The sequence below is a fragment of the Podarcis melisellensis genome, assembly GCF_964234715.1.
Source record: "Podarcis melisellensis genome assembly, chromosome: 3".
Taxonomy (NCBI): Eukaryota; Metazoa; Chordata; class Lepidosauria; order Squamata; family Lacertidae; genus Podarcis; species Podarcis melisellensis.
In genome coordinates, this window is record NC_138530.1 from 28362926 (window position 1) to 28376957 (window position 14032).

The 14032-nt window shown below is 40.6% G+C and overlaps 1 protein-coding gene across 1 annotated transcript in view; it reads left to right on the plus strand.

Annotated features, from left to right (window-relative positions):
* SPATA17 (spermatogenesis associated 17) overlaps nucleotides 1–14032 on the plus strand; it is a 73816-nt gene that overhangs the window by 21386 nt on the left and 38398 nt on the right. The window contains 1 exon segment of the mRNA XM_081904283.1: nucleotides 5274–5397. Coding sequence (XP_081760409.1) covers nucleotides 5274–5397 — 124 coding nt within the window.

The following is a 14032-nucleotide window of genomic DNA, read 5'->3' on the forward strand; positions in this document are numbered from 1 at the left end:
TTTATTAATGTTATTGTAAAAATGCTTATTTACTCACATTTCTCGGCTCTGAGATCTGTTCCTTGAGGACAAAGAAAGGTCACCAGTCTCTCCAAGTCCTAGTTCTTTGTCAAAAGTGGACACAGTTAATGAGGTTGGTTTGGTACGGCACAAATTCTCAGACACAGATAGAGATCCTTTCAATGGAAACAAATTTGTTTGGCTTTACCAGGTTACTTAGCGATTAATAATAGCCTTGAGATGCAGGTCAGAAAGGTCAGTGTACCCGCTTGCCAATACAATCTAAAATGTACAGCAAGTCCAGGTCTTCAGGCTTGGAGGCCTCCAAACACTATGCATAAAGTAAAACAGGCTATTTTCCAACTTCTTTTTTCATATTAATAAGCAATTTTCAAGAGAAGTGTGGCAAAATGGGGGCCATGCCACTCTAAGTAATTCATTTATTTTGCAATTTAATCTTATGTTGGAAAAAAATTACACTGCTGCAAAAGCATAGCATGGTGATTTTTAAACGTCAGTATGTTTCATAAGTAACCTTGTATGAAATATTGTATTAGAAACCTTTAACAGTAAAAGGCAACAAAAAGAAAAAAGAAAACATTCCAGGGATTGAAACAGAATAATACATCTTCTCCTATCTTTAATTTATTTCTGTTTTGTTCTACTTTTGCCTTGTACATTTGAAAGAAAAACATGTTTGATTTACTTAATATTTTACTCTACATGTTATGGATTAATATTTTGATGGAAAAGTAAAAAATGACATAGCATATGGTTTTTGTAACAGAGTTTTCTATATCTATGGTAAAAATATTGCCAGATTGCATGTTTTAAAAAGTTATGACCCATTATACTGAAAATATTATTTATTTGTTTTGTATCCTGCCATTCATCATCAAGCAATCTCAGCATGGGTTACATCATAAAAAGGGGGGGAAATACATCCATTGTAATAAAATGCAGTAGCATTACAAACAACATCAAAACGTTCCATATCTACATATTTATAGATAGCAAGAAACTGAAAATATCTATAATTGTAATGGAGTGAAAATGCTCTGGTTTTGTGATGGACAGAGTCAACTGATTGTTGCATGATCATCATAGTTTTCTGAATAGCTCTGTAATGCAATGAAATCCACAGTCCTACACTTCACACAGGTTTAACTCTGATTATTTTTCAAAGCAAACCTTTAAAGTGCTTCTTGCGTTCAGCCTTTATTTCAGGAGACTCCCACTGTGCCAAGACCACAGTACTGTAGTAAGTAACTGATGATGTAAAAGAGAGAACTTGTAAGAACTTATAACTCTGGAGGTGAATTCTAGGGGTAGGAAGCCTGAAGAAACCTAGTTTTCAGTTCATGTCCTAGCTGGGAAGCTTGAGGGCCCATAGCAAATTAGATGAAACTCCAATTTTGGATAAGGAAACTCTGCTGATAAAAGTGGTTCCACACCACATGGACATCTTCAGGAGAGGAAAAAGCTAAGGAATGAACCCTACACAAATCTGGAGTGGAGTCTCTAAGGTAGTTAATGGTGTCTTGTGGGCCATCATTGACCATGGGCTAAAAATGATCAGCATTGACCTTGCTGCTCTACAGGAGACCAAACTTGCTTCAAATGACAGCCTCCAAGAGATGAACGACACCTTTTTCTGGCAAGGAGGGCATCCAGAAGAACCACATACTCACGGTGTAGGCTTCACAGCGTAGAACCCTCTTCTGTCTGCAATAGAACCGCTGACCAAGGGCTCAGAATGCTTGCTTTCCCTCACCTTTCAACCACCTCCAGTCCAGTTAACATATTGAATGTCTACACTCCCACTAGACCAGGCTGTCGGGAGGGTCCCAGCCTGCGAACACCTGGGAGATTTCAATGCTAGAGTTGGAGATGATCATCACAAGTGGGGCAACTTCATAGGCCCCTTTAGTATTGGCAGCATGAACAAGAATGGACAACAGCTGCTAGATCTGTGTTCATATCACAGCCTCTGAACCATGAACAGGTTCTTCTCTACCAAGGCAAAACAGCAAGTGTCATGGAGATGTCCAAGGTTGGGGCACTGGCACCGGCACCGGTTGCACTTGATTGTCACCAGGTGATTGGCACTGAACTGTGATCATGTCACATGGAGCTACCACAGTGCCAACTGTGACACAGATCACTCACAAGTGATGAGCAAGATCCTTCTCCGATCAAAGAAGCTCCGATCCTTCTCTGTCAAAGAAGCTCTACTGAACTGCTCCAGAGACAGCGTCAAAGCAAAGTGGAACTACCTACAACACAGCTATGTGTTTGGCAAAAGAGAGCAGCAGATCCCTGACTGAGCCTGGCATTAAGAACATGGAGCCTCTGTGGCATATTCTTCTCCTTGTTGCTCTCCTATGTCTTCAGCTCGACTGAAGACGGTGTCTACATCCATTCAAGGAGTGGCGGGGGACTATTTAACCTGACACGCCTGCACACCAAGACAAAAGTGTGGTGGGTCCATATCTGGGAGAGGTTCTTTGCAGATGAGGCAGCCTTGATTGTGCACTCCAAGGAAGCTCTAGAATCTCACCAACCAATTTGCCCAAACCTGTATGGGATTCGGCTTTGCCATCAGCCTGACAAAGACCAACATCCTGGGTCAGGACGTTGCCTGGGTGTGTCTAAGTGCAATCAGCTCCTCTTTAGAGAGCCAGTGTGGTGTAGTGGTTAAGAGCGGTAGTCTTGTAATCTGGGGAACCGGGTTCGAGTCTCCGCTCCTCCACATGCAGCTGCTGGGTGACCTTGGGCCAGTCACACTTCTATGAAGTCTCTCAGCCCCACTCACCTCACAGAGTATTTGTTGCGGGGGAGGAAGGGAAAGGAGAATGTTAGCCGCTTTGAGACTCCTGAAGGGGAGTGAAAGGCGGGATATCAAATCCAAACTCTTCTTCTTCTTCTCTTTGAGAACACGTGCACGGTCCTTCACATATGTATTGGGGATTTTTTCATATGTATTGAAGCTTTCCATTTATAGGTAGGCAATCGGTGTACCCCTTGAATGCATGCAAAAGTGCCCTGCATGTGCCCTTTGTATCTACACGGGGCTCTTTGAATTAATTGTAATATTTAATTACATGCATCCAAACCAGTGCCATTAAAATCAATGGGAGTTTTGCTATTAAGTTTACTGTGCTGTGGATTGCACTCCCTGATATTTAATTGATATGGAATATGTTGAAGTATTATAAATATTTACCCTACAGGAACTGAATTATTTTCAATGCTGTTTTTTACACAAGATGCCCAGAAAAAGGTCAGAACTTACCTAATTAACATTTATTAAATCTACATACATCGCTGAACAAAATTTATGTCTTTCACACACAAGGTTAATTTGAATTAGTGTTTCTTAATACCAATAACAACAAATGTTAATCAAGCTAACTTCTACTCTGGGTATATGTTAGTGAGGGTGATACTGTAATGCATTGTTATAAATATATTATGCAATCACATTTTATCTATGAAATGTTTTAAGGGTTCAATAATTGGCAATAGGATTAGTGATTTATTAGAAAAATCATAGAAACAAATTCACAGGGTAGAAAATTCCTGTAAGAGTTCTCTTAACTAATTACTTAATCTTCTGTGTCTTAGTACTGAATCAGACCATTTGTTCATGTAACCCAACACTATCTACTCAGACTAGAAGCAGAAGTCTCCAAGGCAGAAGGATAATGGTCTGGGGTTGTGTGGAGGTCAAATACACATTACTATTTCTGAAGCAGGGTCCCCCTAGTGTCCTTGCCTCCAGCATCCTGGAGCCAACCAGTCAGCATAAAAGGGGAGATTTTAGCCAAAATATTTTCACCCTTTCTGTTGATTTGAGCCAATCCGAGTTGAAGGAGGTGAGTCAACCACTGAGGATTGACTTGTAGGGACACTCTGGAGTCAGATACGCAAGAACAACATCAATGAGTTGTTCTGTGTATTCCATATAAAAACACAAGCTGCTTCAGTTTCAAAAAACTGATGTTAAAGTTCTGCTATGGACAATGGGACTTCAGGGAAAACACAACTCAATTCACTCCAAAATAATATATTGGAGCACTCCAAATCATATACCCATGTACATGCACAGAAAATAGTAGATCTAGCTGAAAGGCAACACATAGAGAACTGCACTAATTGTTGCAATGCGTCCCTAATTATTATTGCTGTATAATCTTACAAGGTTGTATAAACTTGGAAAGGGACATGGCTGTGAGGAGGTCTGGTTGTGAGGGGGCATAGCTGTGACTATTATGCAGGGACCCTGCATTTCTGAATTTGCTAGTACACTCCTGGTTCCAGGTCCATTGGGGAGGAGTTTCCACTTCTGTCACCTGAGATATACCACTGGTGCATGGCCCCTCTCCCAATAAATATGCAGTAATGAGCAATCTCTATAGGACCCTCTCTGTCAGTCTCTTTATACCTGTAACCTTGTGACTCAGAAAGGGAGACAAATGCTTATTCAACAGCAAAAACACAGGATAGTTCCTTCTTTACAACCTCCCCATGCTTACTGAGCTCTGTTAGTAAGCAGAATGTTGAACTTAGAAAGACCATTGGTCTAACTAAGCATGGCACTACACAGTCATCCATATGTATCTATTCTAGGGAGGCTACAAATTTTCATGTGGCATCTAACTCGCATTACCAACTACACGTTTCCTTCATGCTCCGGTACTATATGGAAAAGTTTATTCCTTTATCTTTAACTCCTGCCCCAACATTAAAATATCATGCCGTGTTTAGGGAAGCTTAAGTTTCACAGCTCTGTATTGGGAAGCTTTTGATGTCTGATGTATCTTGGTTTTTTAATATTCCGTTGGAAGCCTCCCAAAGTGGCTGAGGCAACCCAGTCAGATGGATGGGATACAAATAATTATTTTAATGTTAATATTAAAACTAAAACCAGTCATTTCTAAACAATTTGTAAGCTGATTTTGTTCTAAAAACATAGATACAAGGATACATAATAGTTTACCTATGAATCTTTAAACTCTTGTTTACATGAAGCTGGATCTCCCAGAATGGTTGAGAATCTTAGTGCATTGGCTGAATGTCTCTTGAATTCCTTTGTTCTAACAGTACTAGCCAGGCATTGCTGAATGTAGCCAATCCTGATGTTGTCGATTTCAGTAAACAGCGGACGATGCCAGCATATCATCACTAGGGAAGATGGGCTGGGAAAGACTTTTTAAAGCACTGATGCCTTTTTACATTGGCCCAGTAATCATTTAAATGTTTTCATGCAGGAAAGAACTGGAAGAGTTTGCAGAGATGAAGGAGAAAGAGGAACAGAAAAAAGCCCTCGAAAGAGAAAAAAGGAAAAAGGATTACCTCGCCCAAAAGATGCATTACCTCCTTAGCACTGTGCAGGTTGGTGTACCTGTCCCTGACAGCTCATGCAAACCACTGAGGCCCCTAGCTTGACAGAGATAAACTAGCAGGCTGAATGGGACATGACTTGTTGAAAAGATATCACAAAGACACTACTTCGAGTTCAATTTAGTGCATTTCTATAGGCGAGAGCAGGTACCATGACTGCTGCGTGACACGACAGCAGCTTCATAGAGGCGGCATCAGCACGGCTGGCAGAAAGAGTCCAAGTCAGCAGTTTGATCTGCCATTGTGATAACACAACACAAAGGGCATAACCTCACTTTAAAAACTCATTTTGACTGGCTTATTGTTGTGGTTGTTTCACTTGTCAAGGACTAACCAGTTATTAAGCTGAGGAGGGGTTTCATATTTTTTCTGTTTTAATTGAGCTAATGCTTTGATCAGAATTACATTGCTCCACTATGTTTCAAAATAGGTGGTTAAGAATAGATTATCTGTTTTTTTAAAAAAACTTTCCAGAGTGATCTTCTTGGGTCAGCAAATTTACCTTGATTACCTTCTTGTAGACAGTACTCTTGAATATATTCCAACAGATCTATTTACTCTTCTTAGAAGATTTGCTGGAATTCTGAAGAGCAATTTGGTATGACAGATGTTCCCCTCTTTAATCCCTGCTTAAGTTCATCAGTGCAAATAAGTCTTTTCCTGCCTGCGATAAGTGCTTATTTATATGAACATCCATACTGGAAATGCAAGCACAATTGTTTCAGTCTTAAATGGGTATCTGTTATTGATGATTAGACTTTTTAATTAGTCATGCTCACTTTTTGCTTAACAAGTGTCATTCTTCCAATCAGGGATCGAAGACAACAGCATAAGATTTTGCCATAGAAAATTTAGCTCCCTTCTTTTGTGTCACATCAATCATGAATAAGCAATGTTGGAGTTTGTTTACCTAAGCTGCATAGCAATTAATTATGGGAAAGTGAACTGATTAGTGGAAATTAGTTATTTTAATTGTAAATTTAGTGAAATCAAGGTTTGTTTGTGAAGAAACAGAAGAAAGGACTAATTAGTAAATCAATATTATTAAAAATGAATTATTCATCTGCTGCTTGAAAGAAAAAAATCTCTCTGGGAAAGGACTTTTCATTGTTTAAAACTTTAATTTAGATATATAAATACATCCAAATATTTCAAAGACTGGACAAACCGCATCTCAATTAAGACAGTGCGTAGGGGTATTTATGGTTAATTTGGAAATTTAAGATCTCTCATCCTCATAATTTCAAGACAATCTACAAACTTGCTAATCAAATGGTGCAATATGTAGCAACATGTGAAAATCACACTTGTCTCTGAAGTGTAATGCACTTATTGAAATATTACTTAACAATTTAAGAACTAGCACTTCAGGTCCCAGCCCCAAAATGCGCCAATGTCATTGCAGAATTGCGGTGTATCTTACATTCCCTGTGATTCGATATGCAGCAGGTTAATGCAAATATGCAAATTATACACACACATTAAAATATACAGATTTGTTGCATCCTTATATATTACCTTCTCAGGGTGTCTAATGCTGGTATAAACTTAGCATACAAAGAAGTTAAAAATAGAATTGGAATTGTATTTTGATTAAAACTGAGGTTGCTAGAAGACAATGCCTGGAGAAATAAATGACAAGCTCTAAAACTTTATCCTTATGAAATATTGAGCTTTTAATCAACGTTCTTCGTTTATTGGTGGTTTCAATAACTAGTCAAGTAACACCTAACACATCTAAGCCTTCCTTTGTTTGAAGAAAATTCTTTCTTCGTCATCCCTATAATTATGAAGAAACTTGCCGTAGAATCTATGCCAGTGTTTTCAAGTCATAAATTATGTTATCTGCTCCACCTACTGGTTGCCTTGTGGAAGAGATCCAACTGAGTACTACAGTTAGAAATACACTGAGATAGTGTTAAGATCTATCCAATTTTCGTATTCATAACATTTCTGTTGAGACTGAGATTTTAAAGAGGGAATTTTGAGTTTGTTTTTCAGAGAAAGCCATGGAATCCTTATTTTATTTCTTTAAATGGTGCCTGCTTTTCTTCGTGTTATTCTTTCTCAGGTTTGTAGTGCCAGCACAAAGCTTTTACAAAGACCGAACAACATCATTTTAGTTTTTTAGGGCTGAACATCTTTTCTATCTCTAAGACAAATCAATAAGAGCAGAGCAGGAAACTTTTATCATCAAATATTTGTAAGACACACTACAATTGACAGTGGTTAATTTTTATAATAACAATTCTACATTGTAACCCTTCCCAGAGTGGCTTAAAATATGAACATAAGCAATGTGTGTCTCCTTGTGTATGTATTTTTAAAATGTAATTTTGTCGCTCAACTTCAGCAAGAAAAAGAAGTATGTGCCGAAACAGTGAAAGCCAACCAAATTATTACATATATTGTTCCTGTGTTTGGGAAGATTTTGAATCTTCAAGTGACAAGAACTATAAATATACCTGTTTTCTGCCTCTCATATTATTGCACCAAAATAGCTACCAACATCCTCTTCCTCCTCTTAAAAGCGACTTGCTATGACAGAGCTTGCATTCATCAGTAATTTGGCTAAAACAACAAATGGTAGCATTAAAATCAGTAGTGGAATCATAAAATTAATTTTTTTAGTTAGTATGCCATGGTAAATGGCTTCTATTGCAGCTTGACCTGCTGTCTCTGGTGTTTTGGTTTGTAAAGCGATGATATTTGCAGTATTATTAATTTGCATGTGTTTATTTCTATTTTGGCTCGGCATGTAATGCCTCAGGCTTATATTATTGATTCAAAAAGAGCTAAGTAGTCCGTTGTAGCAGTGTTGGCTGCTGTGGCTTTTCGGGATCTGCAGACAAAGATGATGTGCCCACACTGTTTTCCGCTTTTTAAACAACTCAATAAAAATAATGATGACATTGTCCTTGAAATGCAACTTGGTGGTACAGTTTTATGGTATGAAGCAAAATCTTACCAATTTTGAAGATAGCTCTAAATCTTGTGCTATAGCATATTTCCTTCAGATAAATAAATTCGCTGGAGGATTTGAGAGAAAATGGCGAGTAGCGGTCCCTGATCTGGCTTTAGCTGTCCATATTGTGTGCAGTGAGTTAGGTTTTAACAATAGCCAAACAGAACGTAGGGGGAAAAAAATACTTTCATCATAGTCAGATATAAGATAAAGGAAAGAAGTCTACTGCATGGAGAAGATCCATTTAAAACATAATACTTTACATTAAAGATTGCTCAAAATCTTGTTTTGTGTCATGATCAGAGTATGTTGAAGTGCAGTTTTCGGGCAATGTCCTCCAGGGAAGAAACACTTGCTTGGGGGGGGGGCATGGCTAGCACTGTGGGTTAAACCACAGATCCTAGGGCTTGCCGATCAGAAGGTCGGCGGTTTGAATCCCTGCGCAGGGGTGAGCTCCCATTGTTCGGTCCCTGCTCCTGCCAACCTAGCAGTTCGAAAGCATGTCAAAGTGCAAGTAGATAAATAGGGACCGCTCCGGCGGGAAGGTAAACGGCATTTCTGTGTGCTGCTCTGGTTCTCCAGAAGCAGCTTAGTCACGCTGGCCTCATGACCCGGAAGCTGTACACCGGCTCCCTCAGCCAGTAAAGCGAGATGAGCACCGCAACCCCAGAGTCGTCCACGACTGGACCTAATGGTCAGGGGTCCCTGGCCAGATGACACAGCCCTGCCGCCATAACTCTTTTTCAGATGATTTATTTATTTTGTTTGTAAAATTTATTTCCTACCTCTCATCACCAAACAATTCCAGGGTGGATCACAATAATAAAAATATACCATAAATACAGCATAAAGTCAGATTTAAAAATTCCCTATTAACACTAGCATGACAAAAGGCAGCTCACGTCATCTGTCCCATTTTAGACAATCCAGGTCTCTCTGGATGCCTGCATGCATCACACACTATCCCCAAAGTCTTGGTGAAAAAGATAGGTTTCCAGCTGGCACTAAAAACTATAACTGTCAGCACCAGCCACATTTTGGGGGAAGGATATTTCCACAGTTGGGGTGCCATCATTGAGAAAGCCTGATATTTGCAGGATTCTTAAATCAAAGGACCAACAATACAGAGAGGGGCACTCCTTGAGATAAATTGGTCCTAAGATATAAATGGCTGAGCCCCCTGGAAGACAACTATCTGCAAAATAAGAGGAGGACCACCCAGCCAGCTCCTTCAGAGAGATGGCACCTACCACAAACCAACTCTAGTTGGCCTACATGAGGCTTCAGTTGGCTATAAGTCCCTTTAGAGACAACATCTTCGGCAGTTGTCTTGACAACTCTTAGAGCTGTCCAAAGGTCTGGTCCAATCTGCTTTGACCGAATACTACCCGATTATCCTGTTAGCATCAAGCTCCCATAAAATTGGGTATCTTGAAAGCACCGTTATTCTCTTTTGGTAGAAAGAACAACTGGTGAGTCCATAAAGTACAGTGGTGCCTCGCAAGACGAAATTAATTCGTTCCGCAAGTTTTTTCGTCTTGCGAGTTTTTCGTCTTGCGAAGCACGGTTTCCCATAGGAATGCATTAAAAATCAATTAATGCGTTCCTATGGAGACCGCTTGCCAGGCTGGCGGTGTGGAGAAGGGCTTTTCTCCCCACCGCAAGCCTTCAGCACAGGTCCGAGAACAGAGGGGAAGGCGCGCAGCGCTTCTCCTCTGTTCCCGGGACTTGCGGTGGGAGGAGGGTTTTTCCTCCCCACCGCCAACATTCAGAACAGCATTCTGAATGTTGGCGGTGGGGAGGAAAGCCCTCCTCCCACCGCAAGCCTTCAGGACAGGTCCGGGAACAGAGGGGAAGGCGCGCAGCGCTTCTCCTCTGTTCCCGGGACTTGCGGTGGGAGGAGGGTTTTTCCTCCCCACTGCCAACATTCAGAACAGCATTCTGAATGTTGGCGGTGGGGAGGAAAGCCCTCCTCCCACCGCAAGCCTTCAGGACAGGTCCGGGAACAGAGGGGAAGGCGCGCAGCGCTTCTCCTCTGTTCCCGGGACTTGCGGTGGGAGGAGGGTTTTTCCTCCCCACCGCCAACATTCAGAACAGCATTCTGAATGTTGGCGGTAGGGAGGAAAGCCCTCCTCCCACCGCAAGCCTTCGGAGGAGGCTGGCGATGGGGCGGAGAGCTCTCCGCCCCATCGCCAGGCTTCGGAGGAGGTCCGAGGACAGTGGGGAAGACTCGCTGCACTTCCCCGCTGTCCCTGGAGATTTCCCTATGGGCTTTCGTCTTGCGAAGGAAGCCCATAGGGAAATTCGTTTTGCGAAGCGCCTCCAAAACGGAAAACCCTTTCGTCTAGCGGGTTTTTCGTCTTGCGAGGCGTTCGTCTTGCGGGGCACCACTGTAAGGGGAAATCCCAGAGCAAGGAGTCCAGTGAATGATTCATATTAAAGGCTTAGTTTAATAATTTAAAATGAATACTGCTAAATTAGTTATTAAAGAAATGGAGATATATAAATGACCTAGCCAAAATGGAGGTACTTTAGGAATAATGCTGGACCTCAGTTACAGCATTTCATCAATGGATAAGTAAAACATCACTGATACTGTATACAGACCTGCAGAGTATAGGTTAGCATTTCCTGCCTCTTGTTCAAGCAAAATTATTAAATTCAAGAGGACCTTTCACACTGCAAGATTCTTGCACATAAGAAATCAGTTTTCCACGTACATCCCAACCCAGTTAAGCCAAACCTTTTGAATTTAAGATGTTGACACACCACAATTCTAAGACAACTCACTTGGGACTTAGGTCCAAGTGCATGAATTGAGTGTGTGATTTAGAAATCTGATACAGGTGTCAGACTTCCTTGCAACTCACAGCTACACTGAAGTTGTTCAGATGGTTGTCATTTGTTTAAGTTCTAGAAGGCAAAATCTTAACCAAAGGCTCTCTTTTGTGAGTTCTTTAAATCTTTGAATAATATTTAGAAATTCTACAGTGAAGTATGAACTTTTTTCTTTGAGGCTAATCTATAATAGATCCTTGGTTATGCCATTCCAAAATGCACATATACACCTGATTGTAGTTAAAAGAAATTGGTATTATTTTTAACAAAGAGATTACACTGTATGGAATCATTCACTTCTTTATTTTTGCAATATTTTCAAAGTATGTGTGTGTGTATTTAAATTTCCAAATCATTCTTTCACCTCTTGACACAGAGAGAGGCCACCAGAGCTCTCTGCTCCATCTGGACATTACCAGGAATGTTCACAGGAATTCTTATGGAAGCATTAACTGCAGTACCTGGAAAAATATCATGTTTCTTTTCAGTTCCCCACAAGAGTAATTGAATGTTGAATATCTTACTAAATGCTGGACTGTGACAGGGTGTTAACACTCTTGACTATCTCCTAACAGCAGGGCAATTATTTGCTGAGTGGGATTTTTATAAATCCCCTGGCAGTAGTATGTCCTGATAATTATGATGAAGTGCACTGGTCAGTGTTGATTCAGCAATTCTGTTTCCAGCAAATATTTCTTTCACACCTCTCCTTCATGCTTCTACATTTATGGTTTCTTTTTTCAAGAAATGCGCTCTCTGTTTCTCCGTCTCTCTGTGTGTTTAACAAAGAAAGTTGAATAGATTACATACACACAAAAAGTTTTAAGGAACACGCTAGTGCTTTGCAAGGGAAGGATCTAGGGATCAGGCTGTCATGCAATATCGTGGTCGACTTACCCATTTTGGACAGAGTAATATTGTTTGCCTTTTGGGGCTACCTGTGTGCCCAACACTGATCTTGAATCTCAGGTTGAACTCTGTCTTGGAATGCTTTCTTCCAAATTCACTATATATACCAACTGCACCCTTCCTGGATTTGTGAGGTCTAACCACCATTATACATGCCTTGGTAAGTTCTCAACTAGATTTTATCAGTGCTTTTTATGTGCAACTACAAACATGAGTCTGACCAAACTGGGGGAGGCAGTGGAAGACAGGAGTGCCTGGCATGCTCTGGTCCATGGGGTCACAAAGAGTCGGACACGACTAAACAACAACAACAATGTGCAACTACGCTTGAACATAGTTGAGAAAATAAGGGTCCAGAATGCAGCTGCAGAGCTATTGGCAGGAGTTAATCTACAGGGAGCATTTTAATTTGGGGATTGATTTCAAAAGCATTGGAAAGGGATTACTTGTAGTTTGGAAAGCTGTTTTAGGTGGGTGCCTGATACCATTTGTAGATGGTGTATCTGACAGCAGGAATCTGTAAAAAAAAATGCAACAGTAGCAAATCACCTTAAGTGATGACACTGGATTATTATCAAAAGAAAATTGTGGGTGACTGCTCAATGTAGAAAAAAATTCCAGTTTTTTTTTAAAATGTGATATTTATATAATTCACGAGCTTGATCCTTCCTAGCAAAACCTTTCTCTGTGCCCTCTGCATGCCATTCTCAATTACCAAGATTAAAAATTATATGAAGAAAGCAAAATGATACATTGTTAGAAATGAAAATGATTCAAAATATTAATGTAATGCTAAGGGTGGCTGGGTAACAAATGGCACATGCACTCCTATGCTTGGGATCTGGCAAAATTAATAATACTTCTGGGTCATGCATGGGTTTTCCTGGTGGAAGGCCTGATGAAGAAAAGAATTCCAGGGCAAGAGAGCAGAGAGAGTTTGTGGAGCTCAGTTTCCCTTTTTGCAGCAAGTCAGAATCATAGCCTTAAAACACACACACACACACACACACACACACACACAGAGCTTTCACACCTCATTTGCCATATTCACCACTGGGCCACTATTCAGCAGAAGGGCGTATTGCAAGGAGGTCAGTAAGAAGCTATTAGCAGAGTCTCCCCCAGAGGTTTCTTTGGTCTTATTGAGTTGGAAGTTAGCATGACAGTACTGCAAATAACTCAGTTGTAGGTTTTTTAACAGTTAGCACAGATTTCCCTATAGTGTTTGTCACTTCAGAAAATTGTTCCTGAAAATGAAGTCCCAGAAAGCCAGCTTTGACAGAGGCCCTTGCGAGAGACGCTTGCGAAAAACATGGATACAGAAAAATGTGTCATGCTCTCCATAGACTAGATGTGATTTGAAAGGGGGTTGGGGTTGGGAATAACCTATAGTACTATTTAGAAATAAAGCTGGAAAGCACACTTTAGCATTGGATACCCTGCTAAAGTAACACTGATGACTTTCTAACTGGTTATACTGGGTGATGAAAATGAACGAACAGGATGTTGGGAATGACCCTGGGGTTTTTGAGAGCATAAACGCCAGTCGGTTTTTGTATGGATGGATGGGGTTGGGGAGCAGAGATGGGTGGATGGCAAGGAAACTGGTTATGTATTGTCACCATAGGTTAAACCAAAGGGGGGATATTTACAGAGGAACTCATAGGTCTGTTCATTTATACATGTTTTTACATGTTCAGATAAAACTATTCAGTTTACTGTTCTGCAGAATAGGAGCTGAGGATGGAGCATGATGATTGCTCTGCTAATGCAGTATAAACAAGGGTAACATCCAGCTACTGTTGAGTACTTTAAAGTCTTACTGGTTTCAGTGGAATAACTCTCCCATTGAATTAAACATGAGCAAAAGCTGCCATGTCTCAAAACATTAACACCAGTGTTGGCAGGACACCA